We start from the raw sequence: 13,459 nt of genomic DNA, 5'->3' as shown, positions 1-13,459 counted from the left end.
GAATCTAGCCTTTCTAATCAATATTGTACATTGGACCACATTTCCATTACAAAACAAACAAAGCAGTAAAGTGTCCATAAAGGGTGATGATATGGAGTGGTGGATTATATAATGATGTACAATGCCAGCATACAAGTCTACATATATTGAGTCCCATGAGTTTGTTTTAAAATCTGTATGTGTTAGTTGCACAAGCATACAGTACTTATCGCATCATTAGCACATACATCACTGAAAGGAAAGCCTTAAATTTTGATTTATAGGCTGTTTTATTTAGAGAGGCTTTTCTCATCACTGTATATTTATTCTTCATTAAGGCAATTTCGCAGGGGGAAAGAATGTGCATTAAGGCAAAACTCACTTCTTTTGCATTTGAACTACAGTAGAATGCACTTAATGAGCATAACAATGAATACCACATGCCAAAGAATAGATTCAGTGCAATGTATTTCATTCCAAACAGAGAGGGCTAGATCCTCAGCTAGAGTAAAGTGACAGAGCTATGTTGAAGTCAATGTGAGCTATGCTTTTTTACCCCAGTTGAGGAAATGGGCCCCAGTTCCATAAAGCACTTAAGCATGTGCCTAATTAAGATAAGTACATGCTGAATTGCCTTGCTTAATCTGGGTGTGACCCCTTGAGTGCTCAGTATCATACCTTGTATTGTCTGCAAGCCTGGTCGAAGTTGTTAGCAGGGCTGAATTATTGTTTGATAAATGAATCTGTCACTATGTGGCCTTATGTTCAGTTCACTCTGGTCCCAGCTGTATGGTTGCTACTACGTGAGTAGAGCTCTCCTTAAGTTCTTTGGCACAGATTTCATTTTAAGGATGTTCTTGCTTTGTTTTAAAGGATGTCATGAAATAAAAATGAATGATCATCTTGCACAACATGGGCTGTGAAGGTCTCACAGAATTAGGATGCTCTTACGGCCAGCCTTTTATTCAATGATTAATGTCATATTCTGTAAGTAATATCACTGGGACTACTCGTGGTGTAAAGTACTACTTAGTCTGAATAAGGGCGCCACAATAGGGTCCTTAATTGGCACTTTTGTTGCCACAAGAGTTTCCCAAAAAAGTGGATTTTACTATCACAGAAAAATAAACACTGATAAGGACACTATGCAGTACCTGCACTGGCTTAAGGAAATCTCTTTCGTAGGTCCAGGTACAAGCTGAAGGAAAGCATAGCGTAAATGTCACAAGTGTGAGCACCCATAACATAGTTAATGTAACATTTCACAATCCTGAAAAAGGTGTATAACCTGATCCTGCTCCCAAAACAAAAATGCCAGGTGACCACCAGACAATGACCTGGACAGCCATTAATATCAGCACGTGTAAAGCTCGTGTTGTTTGGAAACATATTCAGGAAGCAGAAAAGGCTACATCTAGCAAAGGGGATAATGTGGCAAAGAAATCAAGCACCTTGCTGTTCCATACAGAATATGGTAGATTGTTTTGCTGGATATGCATGTCATCTTTTGTATGATTTGGAACCCTGTCTAGCATTCATGCTTAGGTAAGTACCAAGTCTGCATATTTCCTTGATAGCTGAGTCTATGAGGAACATCAGGTCTGAGGGAGTCAGGGGGCATGTATCAGTCTTTTATGGCTTAAACTTTCTTCATTCCTTTTCCCATAAGGCAAGCAAACACAGTCATGACCATTTTGGGTTTTACTTCAACCAGGTCTTCTGGAAGGGCATAGACTCTTGCTCCAATTTTTCTTGCCATGGAGATGGCATATCTACATTGGGGGGAAAATTAAAAGAAATGTAAGAAGCAACCTTAATAATCAATTTGTTTAACAACTTCTTGTGCTTCATACAGATAAACAGTAGATTGGAGGTGAGTTCAACAGTGACAGAGAATCGGGGAGTGTGCAAGGTTTCAGATGAAAGATCATGAGTTTGATTTGAACTATATTAAATTTAAGCGACAAAGAATCCCGTGGCACCTTATAGTCTAACAGACATATTGAAGCATAAGCATGCATCTGACAAAGTGGGTATTCACCCACGAAAGCTTATGCTCCAATACAACTGTTAGTCTATAAGGTGCCACAGGACTCTTTGTTGCTTTTTACAGATCCAGACTAACACGGCTACCCCTCTGATAATGAAATTTAAGGTGGTGGCAAGATGTCCAGATAGAGATGCTGGAGAGTGAATCCAAGATTCAATATTAGATGGCTGGAGATAGACCAGAAGTAGAAAGGTAGATTTGTGAGGTGTTGGCATATGGATAGTAGTACAGTTTTATGAGTTGATGAGTTCACCCAGATATAGAAGGTAGAGCGAGAAGAGGAGAGAACAGAGACCTGTGGGACTCACATGGGATATAGCAGAATGGAGGAAGATGACACACCAGAAGAAATGCAAAAAGAAGGCCAGGGAGAACAAGTGTTGGAAAAGTCAAGGGAGGATAAGCTGGGAAGCAGGAGAGAATGATCTGCAGTGTCAAAAGCAGCAGGAAAGGTCAAAGAAGATGAGAATGGCCTTGAGACCCTGAGATGTGGCAAGGAACAGGTTAGAGACCGAGGTATGAGCAGTTTCAGTGGAGCAGAGAGGCTGGAAGCCAAACCAGAAGGGACTGAAGATAGAGTTAGAGGTATGTGAGGCAACAATTGAAGACAGAGTATTCAATAAGCTTCTCTCTATCTACGGACTATTATGGCCTCCCATCACTATCATATCTGAGTGCCTCCAAACACTAGAGAAGAAGTGAATCTGTTAGGCAGTAGTTATAGGTGGGGTTAAAGGACAGGAGACAGCAAAGCACACATCTATTGTGAGAGGAAGGATTCAGAGGTGAGGGTGATATTCCTAGAATACTTCTTGGTTCCTATTTTAAATAAGTAAAGTTTATTAATGCTACAGAAAGAGAAAAACTCTCAGCCAGACCCTTCCCTGATTTATGCCTGCTGCAATCACTTTGATGTCAGTGAGGCTGTATAGGCAGAATTTGGTCCTTTATTGCCAGCTGGAGTTTTCCTTTGGTGAAGAGACTTGACAGATCAGGAAAGAAAGTGCTGAATTTCAAGTTTTAAAATGGAACTATATCTGTGATTAAGTCCACTCCTGTAGTATAGCAATTCCCATCCTGAGGCCCATGGGAGCACTGGTGACCTGCAGAGAACAGGCTGGTCAGATGGTGCTGGCTCTCACCCGTCTTTCCAGTCACTTCTACTGATGTCTAGGCACTTCACCACAAAGAATATAAAACCTACAAATCAGCTGGAAGCAAGAAGGAAGAGCCAACCTAGCTGCCTTTACCGGGGTGCTGCTACAGAGGAGGGAGATAGCAAACAGGAGCTGCCCTCAGGGCCTGGATTCACCAGTGGCACTGGAGCTGCCAGCCACCAGAGTGAGAAAGGGCTGGGGCAATAAGTTGAGGGCTGCAGAGGAGAAAGGAACTAAACAGCAAGGATGCATGTGAAGGAGAAGAGAAGTAGGTAACAGGGAAACATGAGCATGAGAAGAGGGGGAGAAAGGGGCCATGTGAAGACAGACAAGTGCAGGAAGCAGTGAAAGGAACAGAACAGTTGGGAGGGGGAGATGAAATATTCATTAAAAGCAGACAGTGTGATTATCTTTTTTTCCAAAAGAACTAACATAGTGTAATGTAACCCTAGTGTCGCATGGCATGCACATACTTAGCATTATTAAGTTTCTCTTCCTCATTCAAATCCTCTGTTTTCAGAAGGTCGTATTTGATGGAACCTGGCTGAATGGCATCAATGAGATCCAGGACTGGCATGCTTGTGCTGATTTTGCTGTCCTGCACAGAGGGAAAATACAGTTGGATACAAACACAATCGACACATGTCCTACAAAGCCATAATCATGGCTCAGGGACAATGGATGGATCATTCAAATGACATACTGTTTAGAACTTTGCAACAAGCAGCACAGTGGGTGCTGAGTCATGGAATGAGTCACCAGGATTCCACCTTGTCCCTCCAGCCAGCCAGGAGGTGGGCAGAAGAAGAGAAAGGTGGCATGGAGTCAAAAGGAGCTGCAATGTCCACACAATAACCCTGGCATGGTTATCTTGCTGCTGCATTGCAATATACGTGTCACAATGTTATTATATCTGTAGCAGGGGCGCCAGAACAGGAGGAGGCAAGCCCTCTGCCCTTCCTCTTCTCCCTGAGGCCCCGCCCCCGGCCAGCAAGAAGCTGGAGCCTAGCCAAGGTAAGAGTGGCCCAGGGAGCCCGGGCAGCTGTGGGGCAGGAGCCAGGGACCCTCCACCTGCCTGGGATTGGGCAACCCGAGAGCAGCCCCTGGCCCATGTCCGCCCAAGGCAGATGGAAGGTCTGCAGCTCCCTGCACCTGCCCTGATGGCTCTTACCATAGCCTGGCTGCAGTTCTTCAGCCCCCAAGACCCCACCCCCAGGCCAGGCTGTAAGCTGGAGCTGGGTCAGGTTAAGAGCCACGCAGGCAGCTGTGGGGAGCCACGGAATCTCCACCTGCCCTGGGCAGAGGGCCCGGGGGGCAGGAACATGGGCTGGGGGTTGCTCTTGGGCCCCCCTCACCTTGGGCAGTTGGAGAGGCCTGGGCTTCCTGACCCAGCTACAGCTTTTGGCCTGGCTGGGGGCCTGGGGGCTCAGAGGGAAAGGAGGAGTGGGGCCATGGAGGGGGTGGGGCTTTGTCTCCCCCACCCCCAACCAACACACACACTTTTTGGAAGAATCCATTGCCCCTGATCTACAGGCAATGATTTTATGTCACAAAAATTGAATGCCATGAACAACTATGACCACAGAATGCCAAGCCATTGTGTGAGACAAGGTGGGTGAGGTAACATTTTTAATTGGACCAACTTCCGCGGGTGAGAGAGTTGAGCTTTCGAGCCACACAGAGCTCTTCCTCAGGTCTGGGAAAGGAATTCCCAGCCTCACCAGACTCCTCTCCCAGACCTGAAGAAGAGCTCTTGTGGCTTGAAAGCTCTTCTCCCTCCTCAACAGAAGTTGGTCCAGTAAAAGATGTTACCTCACCCACCTTGTCTGTAATATCCTGGCACCGACACGCTACAACTGCACTATATAAGACATTACTGTACAATTCACTGGCTTACTATAACCCCATTCACTGATGAAGTGACTTTCCAGCTGTGTGAGGCTGATGATGACTGACAGAAATTAAAACTCTCATTATCAACTCACTTGGCATAAAGGTCCCTTCAGGATGGATCCAAGCAGGATATAAAGCTTCAGGTTTTGAATGTCATAAATGCAGTAATTTAAAAAAAAAAAAGGTTTTTTTGCTTGAACTAGAGATGAGTCTGAACCGAACCCCTAGATCTGAACATCCCTTGAAAATGCAGTGAAAAATAAACAACAGTACACACATGTAACAACCCGGGGTCCCAAAACAGAGACTTATGAAATACTGTACCTTGAAACTACTGATGACTGAACTTTTTCCAGCTTCAGTCAGTGTTTCATTTACCCAGTTGACAATGGTGTCGTCATTGACCTTCTGTCCACCGCCAATATCTTCCAGGATACTCAGAGTGTACCTTAACACAGAGGACAAAATGCTGTCTGCTCCTTCATGCTTTATAAAAAGCTTGGCATTGTAGCATAGTGTATCTGTGAAACCTGACAAGGGCCAAATGCTGCAGTCTTCACTCACACCCGATTCTGTTCCCCCATGTTATGTTAACTTATACAAACTACAGGGCTGATTCTCATTTACACTATGCCCCCTTAACACTGCTCTGGCAGCATCAAGGGGCTTCAGAATAGGTACAAATTACATTTACTCTCATGTTAAGGCCCTTTTATATGGCATGAGTGGTGCAAAGGGACCATAGTGTAAAGGTGACTCAGGCCCACAGTATCTAAAAATAATAATAGATGTGTCGATTTTAGCACCAGAAAGGACCATTGTGATCATCTAGTCTGACTTGCTACATAACATGGGCCATAGAACCTCACCCTGAGATTCCTGCACCAAGCCAAACACTTCAGTTTGAGCTAGAGCCTAGCTTTCAGAAAAACACCCAGTCTTGACTTACAGACTGTAAGGGATGGAAAATCCATGACATCCTTAAAGGATCTGACAAGGTGTTTCCATAACAGAAAGCAACTACTGTTTGAGCCCTTGACCTTTCAATGTTTTCTCTCTCTCCTTTCTTGGTGCAAAGACCTGCCTTTTAATTATTGTCTGTGAAGGGCCAGGAACACTTAGGTGCAATACAGACAATAGGAATAATAATAATGGTATTGATCCTCCTGTGCAGTGGTGAGTGCTGGCACCCCATTTCCATGGAATCTCTCCATACCAGAATAGCACTAGGTATGTGTTCAACTAGCATACCTTCTCATTAACTGCCAGATCAAGGCAAGGGTTAGCGTGCGATTTCCTTCATTGAGATCCTGCCCAGCAATTCCAACGAGGGAAAACTTGGCTTGATTCTTTCCCAGATCCACTGCGTAGTTGCAGTTTTCAAGCTGTTAATGACAGAGTAAGTTAGTGTGTTTTGTAAATATGAAAAAGTTGCTGTTCAGGGCATTCATGCTATCTTTAATTGTTACAGGGAATTTGGGCCATATCCTGCCAATGGCTCTAGGCAGGCAGCTCCATCCAATGGAGTTCAAGGTGGGTACAAGGGTTTGGCCATATTTAGGATCTGGCCCCGAGATACTATGAGGATAAGCAACTTAGATAAATCTAACACAGAAATGCTATTGTGTATCATCAGAGCCTAAATGCCATCATGCAGACCAGGAAATATGGAGAGACAGCGTACAGCATTGTGCAATCATGCCCACCTCCAGCAGCACAGAGTGATTGTGTGGGACAATAACTGAGGTTTTCAGTCCCTAAGTATTAATATTTTAGGTCCTTTAGTCACCTTATGCTGCTTCACTCACTAATAGTATGGGAATGTTCTGGACTAAAATTCCTCACTGTGATAGCTGGGACAAAGCTGGGTAGTTAGTGGAGATTCGAGGGGAACTCTTAGCCAGCTTGTCAGGTATCTGTCTCAGGAATGTTTAAAATTTGCTTATTTCTTTCATGTGGTGGAGGTGACCTGGAGGGCTGGAATTAATGTGGGTGTCACATGACTCATCATGGACATATATCGGGACTTGTGATTAGAGCGAATTGGATAGTGGGAAAAATTATTCACTAATACATTTTTAAAGATCAATAGAAAAATGTCAAGTATCTTGATATCACAAAAAATGTTTGACCATCCATCCAGCTGGTGAAACATTGTTGAATTTATTAGAAAACTCATGAAAAGTAGACACTGATTAGACTAACAAAACATAATTTGGTTGGATCTACTTAAGAACAATGTTTGCTGGCACATGCAAGTCCCTACACAGACATTTTTAAGCACAATCATCTGTCACATGCAGATGCTACATGCTATTGTTTGCACTTGAAAGAATACAGATGCAAGTGTCTGCAGGTGCAAAATTACATACACACAAAAGGAGGTCAGATTGAGAATACTTCGAAAATGTAACTCACAGTAACAAAGGCAAATCAGACTTTACACTTTGTAATTTGTTGGTTAAGACTCAGTTCCATTTTCAAACATGTGCATAGTCAATCTGTAATGAAGGGGGCTATGTATGCGTCTATTGCTCTCTATGGGTTTGTCTACACTGGCCCGCTAAATCAGCCCCACTGCAATCAATGCAGCAGCGTCAATTTAGTGGGTCTAGTGAAGATGCGATAAGTCAATGGGAGATCGCTTTCCCTGAGAGGTGGAAGAGTTAGGTTGATGTAAGCTTTTTTCACTCCCCTCCACCCCCCCGGGCAATGTAACTTACATCGACTTAAGCAGTAGCGTAGACGAAATGGAATAGATATCCTCATAAGAACCATGCCTATTTTTTTACCTTTTTCATGTTACCACCCAGCTTAGGATATGGTGGTTTGTTCACTCTGCTCCAGTCTACCGGCACTTTAATCTTTTCATAAAGTTGGAAGATAACCATGGCATCTGACAGGTCACTGAAACAATGGAAACATATTGTGACTTATAATGTGAGCAAGGAATCCAGTTGATTTAGCTGGGAATTACTCCTGCTTTGAGTAGGGGGTTGGACTAAATGACCTCCTGAGATCCCTTCCAACCCTGATGTTCTATGATTCTATAATTCTAATTTAAGCATTAGTAGAATGAATCACATTTTCCTAAAGAATGAAACAGAGACATCTGTTTTCATAAGGACTAGCAATGTGTTCATGTTTTCTAGAAACATTTTTTTCTTAAGACATAGATCACATTAGTCATCTAAAGGAAGGTTAACTTTCCTTACCTATATAAATGATTGACACGGGGACTAACACCCAAGGAGTTCATCCAGTTCCTAAATGTCCTCTCTTCCCTTGTTTCACCTAAAATAACAATATCAATCAACAGATCCTCAAGACAACACTTCAGTGAAATAAACTTTTTACAACAAGGAAAATATAAACACAGATTTTACTGTATACTAAAATGACATGTAGAATGAGATATCAACAGGCAGTGAAATACGAGAGTACAGAACAGTAGGTAATGTTCTGTACATACCATATGCACTGTCATATTTGAGCAGATTGTTCTCAAACTTACTTAAGAAATTCAACTTTAGTCTGTGTCGAATCATGAGACATTTCAGCATGAGCTTTGTGAGAAAGTTAGAAGCAACTGAAAATACAGATTTATGATGAGTTGCCAACTGCAGTCACACCACATAAGAGATTGATCTTGTATGGAGCTGAGTATTCTTCCTCAATCCAGCAAAGCACTTGCTTAACTTTAAGCACGCAAAAAAATCTCATTGACTTCAATAGGACTACTCATAAGAACATATAAGAATATAAGAACGGCCATACTGGGTGAGACCAATGGTCCATGTAGCTCAGTGTCCTGTCTTCCGACAGTGGCCAATGCTAGGTGCCCCAGAGGGAATAAACAGAACAGGTAATCATCAAGTGATCCATCCCATGTTGCCCATTCCCATCTTCTGGCAAACAGAGGTTAGGGACACTTCAGAGCATGGTTTTGCATCCCTGCCCATCCTGGCTAATAGCCATTTTTGGACCTATCCTCCATGAATTTATCTAGTTCTTTTTTGAACCCTGTTATAGTCTTGGCCTTCACAGCATCCTCTGGCAAAGAGTTCCACAGGTTGACTGTGCAGTGTGTGAAGAAATGCATATGCTTATGCTTAGTTTTGAGCACACAATTTAGGTATTTTGCTGCATTGGGCTAGAAAGATCAGCACTTTGCAAAACTCTGCTGCTACTGCAGACTGGTGAAATTGCATTTAAAGAACTCCTTAGTTGTTGCTGTGGCTGTTGTTGTCAGCTACACAACAATATTTAATAGAAGTGTCACACTGAGCATGTGCAAAAGCCTGTTTTTCACTGATTATAATTTACCTATATTTTAGAATTCTTCAAAAAGCTATCAGTGACTGTTGTTGACTGAAGTCTAGACACGTGCGACACGTGCAGTTTAAAGTTTTGCATTCAGATGTTTGTGAGTTATTTGTGCACAGAAAAAGTATCTAAAATATTAGCAAAGATGGGAAATTATACTTTTTTTCTGCTCATTTAACTTTAAAATCTCCAAGCAGAACCTCTTCCTAGAAAAATTCAACTTTGGGCTGAGACCAAGCAGGAAGTTTCAGTCCCAACAAAAGTTTTTTAGGAGGTTTACATGCAAAGGAAATAAGTTTATAATGGACATTTCCAATTTGTCATATTGGATAAAAGAACTAAGGTCAGCTCACTATAAATGTAAAGCCACACAGATATTGAAGTCATTCAAGTCAATAAGCTTAGGTGGCTTGAGTGCCACAGAAGACAAGAACTCATTTTGCTTAGAAAGGAGATCTGATGTGAACAAAGCAAACTGTGCCTTTCTCATAATAACTCCATAAGAGATTTGTCTAGACTAGAGTTTTTGCTCTTATTTTAACTTAACTGTTTGCTAGTTAAATCAAGTTAACTGACAAATACAATTGTAAATGTTAGTCCAAACATCCCATAAATTTTCATTCCAGGACACAAAACTGGAACAATCATTTGTGGAGTGCCTAGCGTAGCATTTGCAATCGTGTTTGTTAACTTGAGTTAACTGGCAATCATAGAATTGTAGGACTGGAAGGGACCTCAAGTGGTCATCTAGTCCAGTACCCTGCACTCATGGCAGGACTAAGTATTACCTAGACCCTGACAGGTGTTTGTCTAACTTGCTCTTAGAAATCTCCAGTGATGGAGATTCCATAACCTTCCTAGGCAATTAACTCTAATTTAAAGAGGACCACAAATTCTAGTCTAGACAAACCAAGGAGGCCTAAAGCTACAGTGCATTCAAACAAATACACTCACAGTGAAGGGAACCAACTATAACCGAAGCCACATGCAAGTAACATGCAGCAATATCCCATCCTTAAACCTGCCTTAGCTAATGTTGCAGTAAGTACATATCAGGAGAAAGTTGAGCTAACCGCTGAATTACCCAACCAGGTCTCAGTTAAATGTTAAAAGTCAGAGGCCTCGGCTGGATGCCAATTCTTATTTGTATTTTCCTTACCTTCAATAGAACTCCAGTCAATGTCCTGGTTCTCTGGTTTTTGGAGGGCAGGATATCTGTTAAATAGGTTGGCAATGAAAGCCAAGTTTAACTTGGGGTTGCCACGGACTACATCTGTGGCAGTAACAAACTGCCGGCAGCCCAATCTCTCTGCTTGCTGCAACATGCACTCTGCCCTCTGGATGTCATCCTTCTCCTAATAGATATCAAATGCATCAGTCAGCAAAAACATGAAAACATGTTGACATCCAATAGCACTGAAATATCACACTCATAATACACATGAACGTGCTGTCCCTTTTCATACTGATGCTGTAAAAACTACAACATATTCTTGTTTAAATCCATAACATTTTTCTTTTCCACATTACAAATCGCATGTCAATATCTGCAAATTGTTTTTAACTAAAATCAATGTGCTACACATAGGATAAGCTTGAGAAATAACCAGAAAAATGTATGTAAACATATATTGGCAAAGTATTGCTAATGTGTCTAGCTGGTTCCTTGGCTTTTAAAGCTTCTGTGATAACTGATGCTGGAAGATAGTTTGTTATCATTAGTACAATCTAACCTAAAACATATCAATTTAATTCTGCATTTTTGATTTTTGAATGCAAGATTACACTCCAATGATTAAATCTACTTTGCTTATTTAGGTATTACAGTGCATGACAATGCTTCCAAGGTTCTAGGAATGTGTGTATCATCTTACCCTTAATCCTGTCATGTCAATTGCAATAGCTGGAATACCTTCTTCATTTCCCTTTGGGGCAACTTGGTCCAACAAATGGTAATAAGCTTTGGAGTCCTGCAACAGACCATGAAATTAAAGGGGGGAAAAGTTACATCTAAAGCCAGTTTCTGCATGCCAATACCTTACCTCCCACAAACAATGAGCAAGCTTGCTTTGTTTTTATTACGTCAACCATTTGACAACATAATTAAATTAATCAAGCTGAAAGCATTTAATAGTTTCCATTGTATGTCTTCTGGTTTACATATTTGTTTGTTTCATAAAGTAATTAAAATGTTAAATATGGAAAAGCTGGAAGCATTAGACACAATACTGCATGTTCCATTTTGGAAAAAAGGATAGAATTGATTTAATATGAACATATTAAATTAGAGATATGAAAAATATACCTTTATAAGGCTGTAGAAGTCAGTCAGCTAAAGGTTTAGTGAAAGAACAGACAGAAGGAAGAAGCAGAAGTTTAAAACAGAGTTTAAAGAAACGTTGAAATGGTCACAAAGTAGAAAGTAAAGTTTTCAAGGACAGACATTAAAGCTGACACCAGTTAACAGGGATGGCTCCAGGAATCAGTGCACCAAGCTCGTGCCTGGGGCAGCAAGCCGCGGGGGGCAGGCTGCTGGTCACTGTGAGGGCAGCAGTCAGGCTGCCTTCGGCGGCATGCCTGCGGGAAGTCTGCCGGTCCCGCGGTTTCGGCAGCAATTCAGCAGTGGGGATGCTGAAGGCGCAGGACCAGTAGACCGCCTACAGGCGCGCCGCTGAATCTGCGTTACCAACAGACATCTCGCAGGCACATCACCGAAAGCCGCCTGCCTACCGTGCTTGGGGCGGCAAAATACATAGAGCCTCCCCTGCCAGTTAACAAACATTTTTCCAGGAAAAGGTTAGAACAAGACAAAGATTTCACATGCTGTTTACTTTCATGTTTACAAAGCATAGTGTTGGTTCCATGTATACAAAAAATTAATCTCACGTCAGAAATCATCTTGAACATAAATACAGCCCTTCAAATAAAGATTTAGATTTAAAAAAAAAAAAAAAGACCAAGGAATTGTTACTATTTAAATACATGGGAAAAGGCTCCAGGTGATATCCTGCAAACCTTTACTGCCGAGATTTGTCTTATTTTCACAAGTAATTCCACTGAAGTTTCCAGATTTCTACCCAAATGCTTCCTTGTAAGCATATATTCATTGTATAACATATGTATTTATAAAAGAGGCAAAGTTGATTAGAAGTAGTAAATAGTTACATAGGCTGAAATCCTGGCCCTGTTGAAGTCAATGCATACTTTATATTTTCCAACATTGATGTGACATAAATCTTTGTTTAGATTTAATTAGCTACATTAGATAACTCTCCAGCCTAATGTAAGGGTGAGGGTCTCACAGCCCTTCTCCAGGAAAAATATCTGTTGAGTTCAAAAAAATCTGTTGAGTTCAGTAGAAATTTTATGCATGAGGTGACTGCAGAATTAGGCTCAAAATCTTTCATATTTTCTTCCCACTCTTATTTGTTATTGGGTGGCTAGGCCAAGCCTCCGTCTGTGTTGCAATATCCAGACTGCTATTTTTCGCATGCTAATGCAAGTGTTGCCAACACAACTCTGTCTACCCCAGACTGGAAGGTTCACCCCCAGCTGCAGTGTAGACATACCCTAAAGCCCTAAGCCTGGAAACACTCTACCCATGTGGTTAACTTTAATCATGTGAGTAGTCGTATTGAATTGAATGAGACTATTTACAAGCTTAAAGTTAAGCACACACATACGTGTTTTCAGGACTGCAGCCTAAGCCATCACCTCCAGCTGAACAAGCTCAGTCCAGAGGAGAAAGCCGAAGCTTGGGGTTGTTATTTTTGCTGTAGCTGATCAGTGTTTCTCATACCTTGATGTCCGTGCTGAAGTTATTGATTTTGTTGCATCCAGCATTCTCCAGGTGATAGTTAGCCCACCTCAGCAGCAGTTCCTCTGGGGATAATTTCATCAGATCCTCTAGACTCTCTCCTTCACGCAGAAGGGCAATCAGAGCTGGGCAAGCACAAAATTGAAAGAAAAATAAACACCATGCATGGAAATATTTGTGCTCTTAATTTATCCTTCTTAACTTCCTTTACTGAGCAAGGGCCTGATCCGTCTCTGA

At 41.8% G+C, this 13,459-nt stretch overlaps 1 protein-coding gene across 2 annotated transcripts in view; it reads right to left on the bottom strand.

Annotated features, from left to right (window-relative positions):
* Window positions 1-431: 431 nt before the first annotated feature.
* LCP1 (lymphocyte cytosolic protein 1) overlaps window positions 432-13,459 on the bottom strand; it is a 43,218-nt gene continuing 30,190 nt past the window's right edge. For both annotated transcript variants that reach the window (XM_030565286.1, XM_030565295.1), the window contains 9 exons: window positions 13,205-13,347; window positions 11,280-11,375; window positions 10,565-10,760; window positions 8,295-8,373; window positions 7,872-7,986; window positions 6,331-6,464; window positions 5,404-5,527; window positions 3,660-3,784; window positions 432-1,751 (listed from right to left, as the gene is read on the bottom strand). In XM_030565286.1, coding sequence (XP_030421146.1) covers window positions 1,619-1,751; window positions 3,660-3,784; window positions 5,404-5,527; window positions 6,331-6,464; window positions 7,872-7,986; window positions 8,295-8,373; window positions 10,565-10,760; window positions 11,280-11,375; window positions 13,205-13,347 — 1,145 coding nt within the window. In that variant the 3' untranslated portion in view covers window positions 432-1,618. The remainder of the gene's footprint in view (window positions 1,752-3,659; window positions 3,785-5,403; window positions 5,528-6,330; window positions 6,465-7,871; window positions 7,987-8,294; window positions 8,374-10,564; window positions 10,761-11,279; window positions 11,376-13,204; window positions 13,348-13,459) is intronic.

Source organism: Gopherus evgoodei, chromosome 1 (genome assembly GCF_007399415.2).
Source record: "Gopherus evgoodei ecotype Sinaloan lineage chromosome 1, rGopEvg1_v1.p, whole genome shotgun sequence".
Lineage (NCBI taxonomy): Eukaryota > Metazoa > Chordata > Testudines > Testudinidae > Gopherus > Gopherus evgoodei.
Note: the sequence above shows the minus strand (reverse complement) of the source record. Positions and strands in the feature narration are given on the sequence as shown.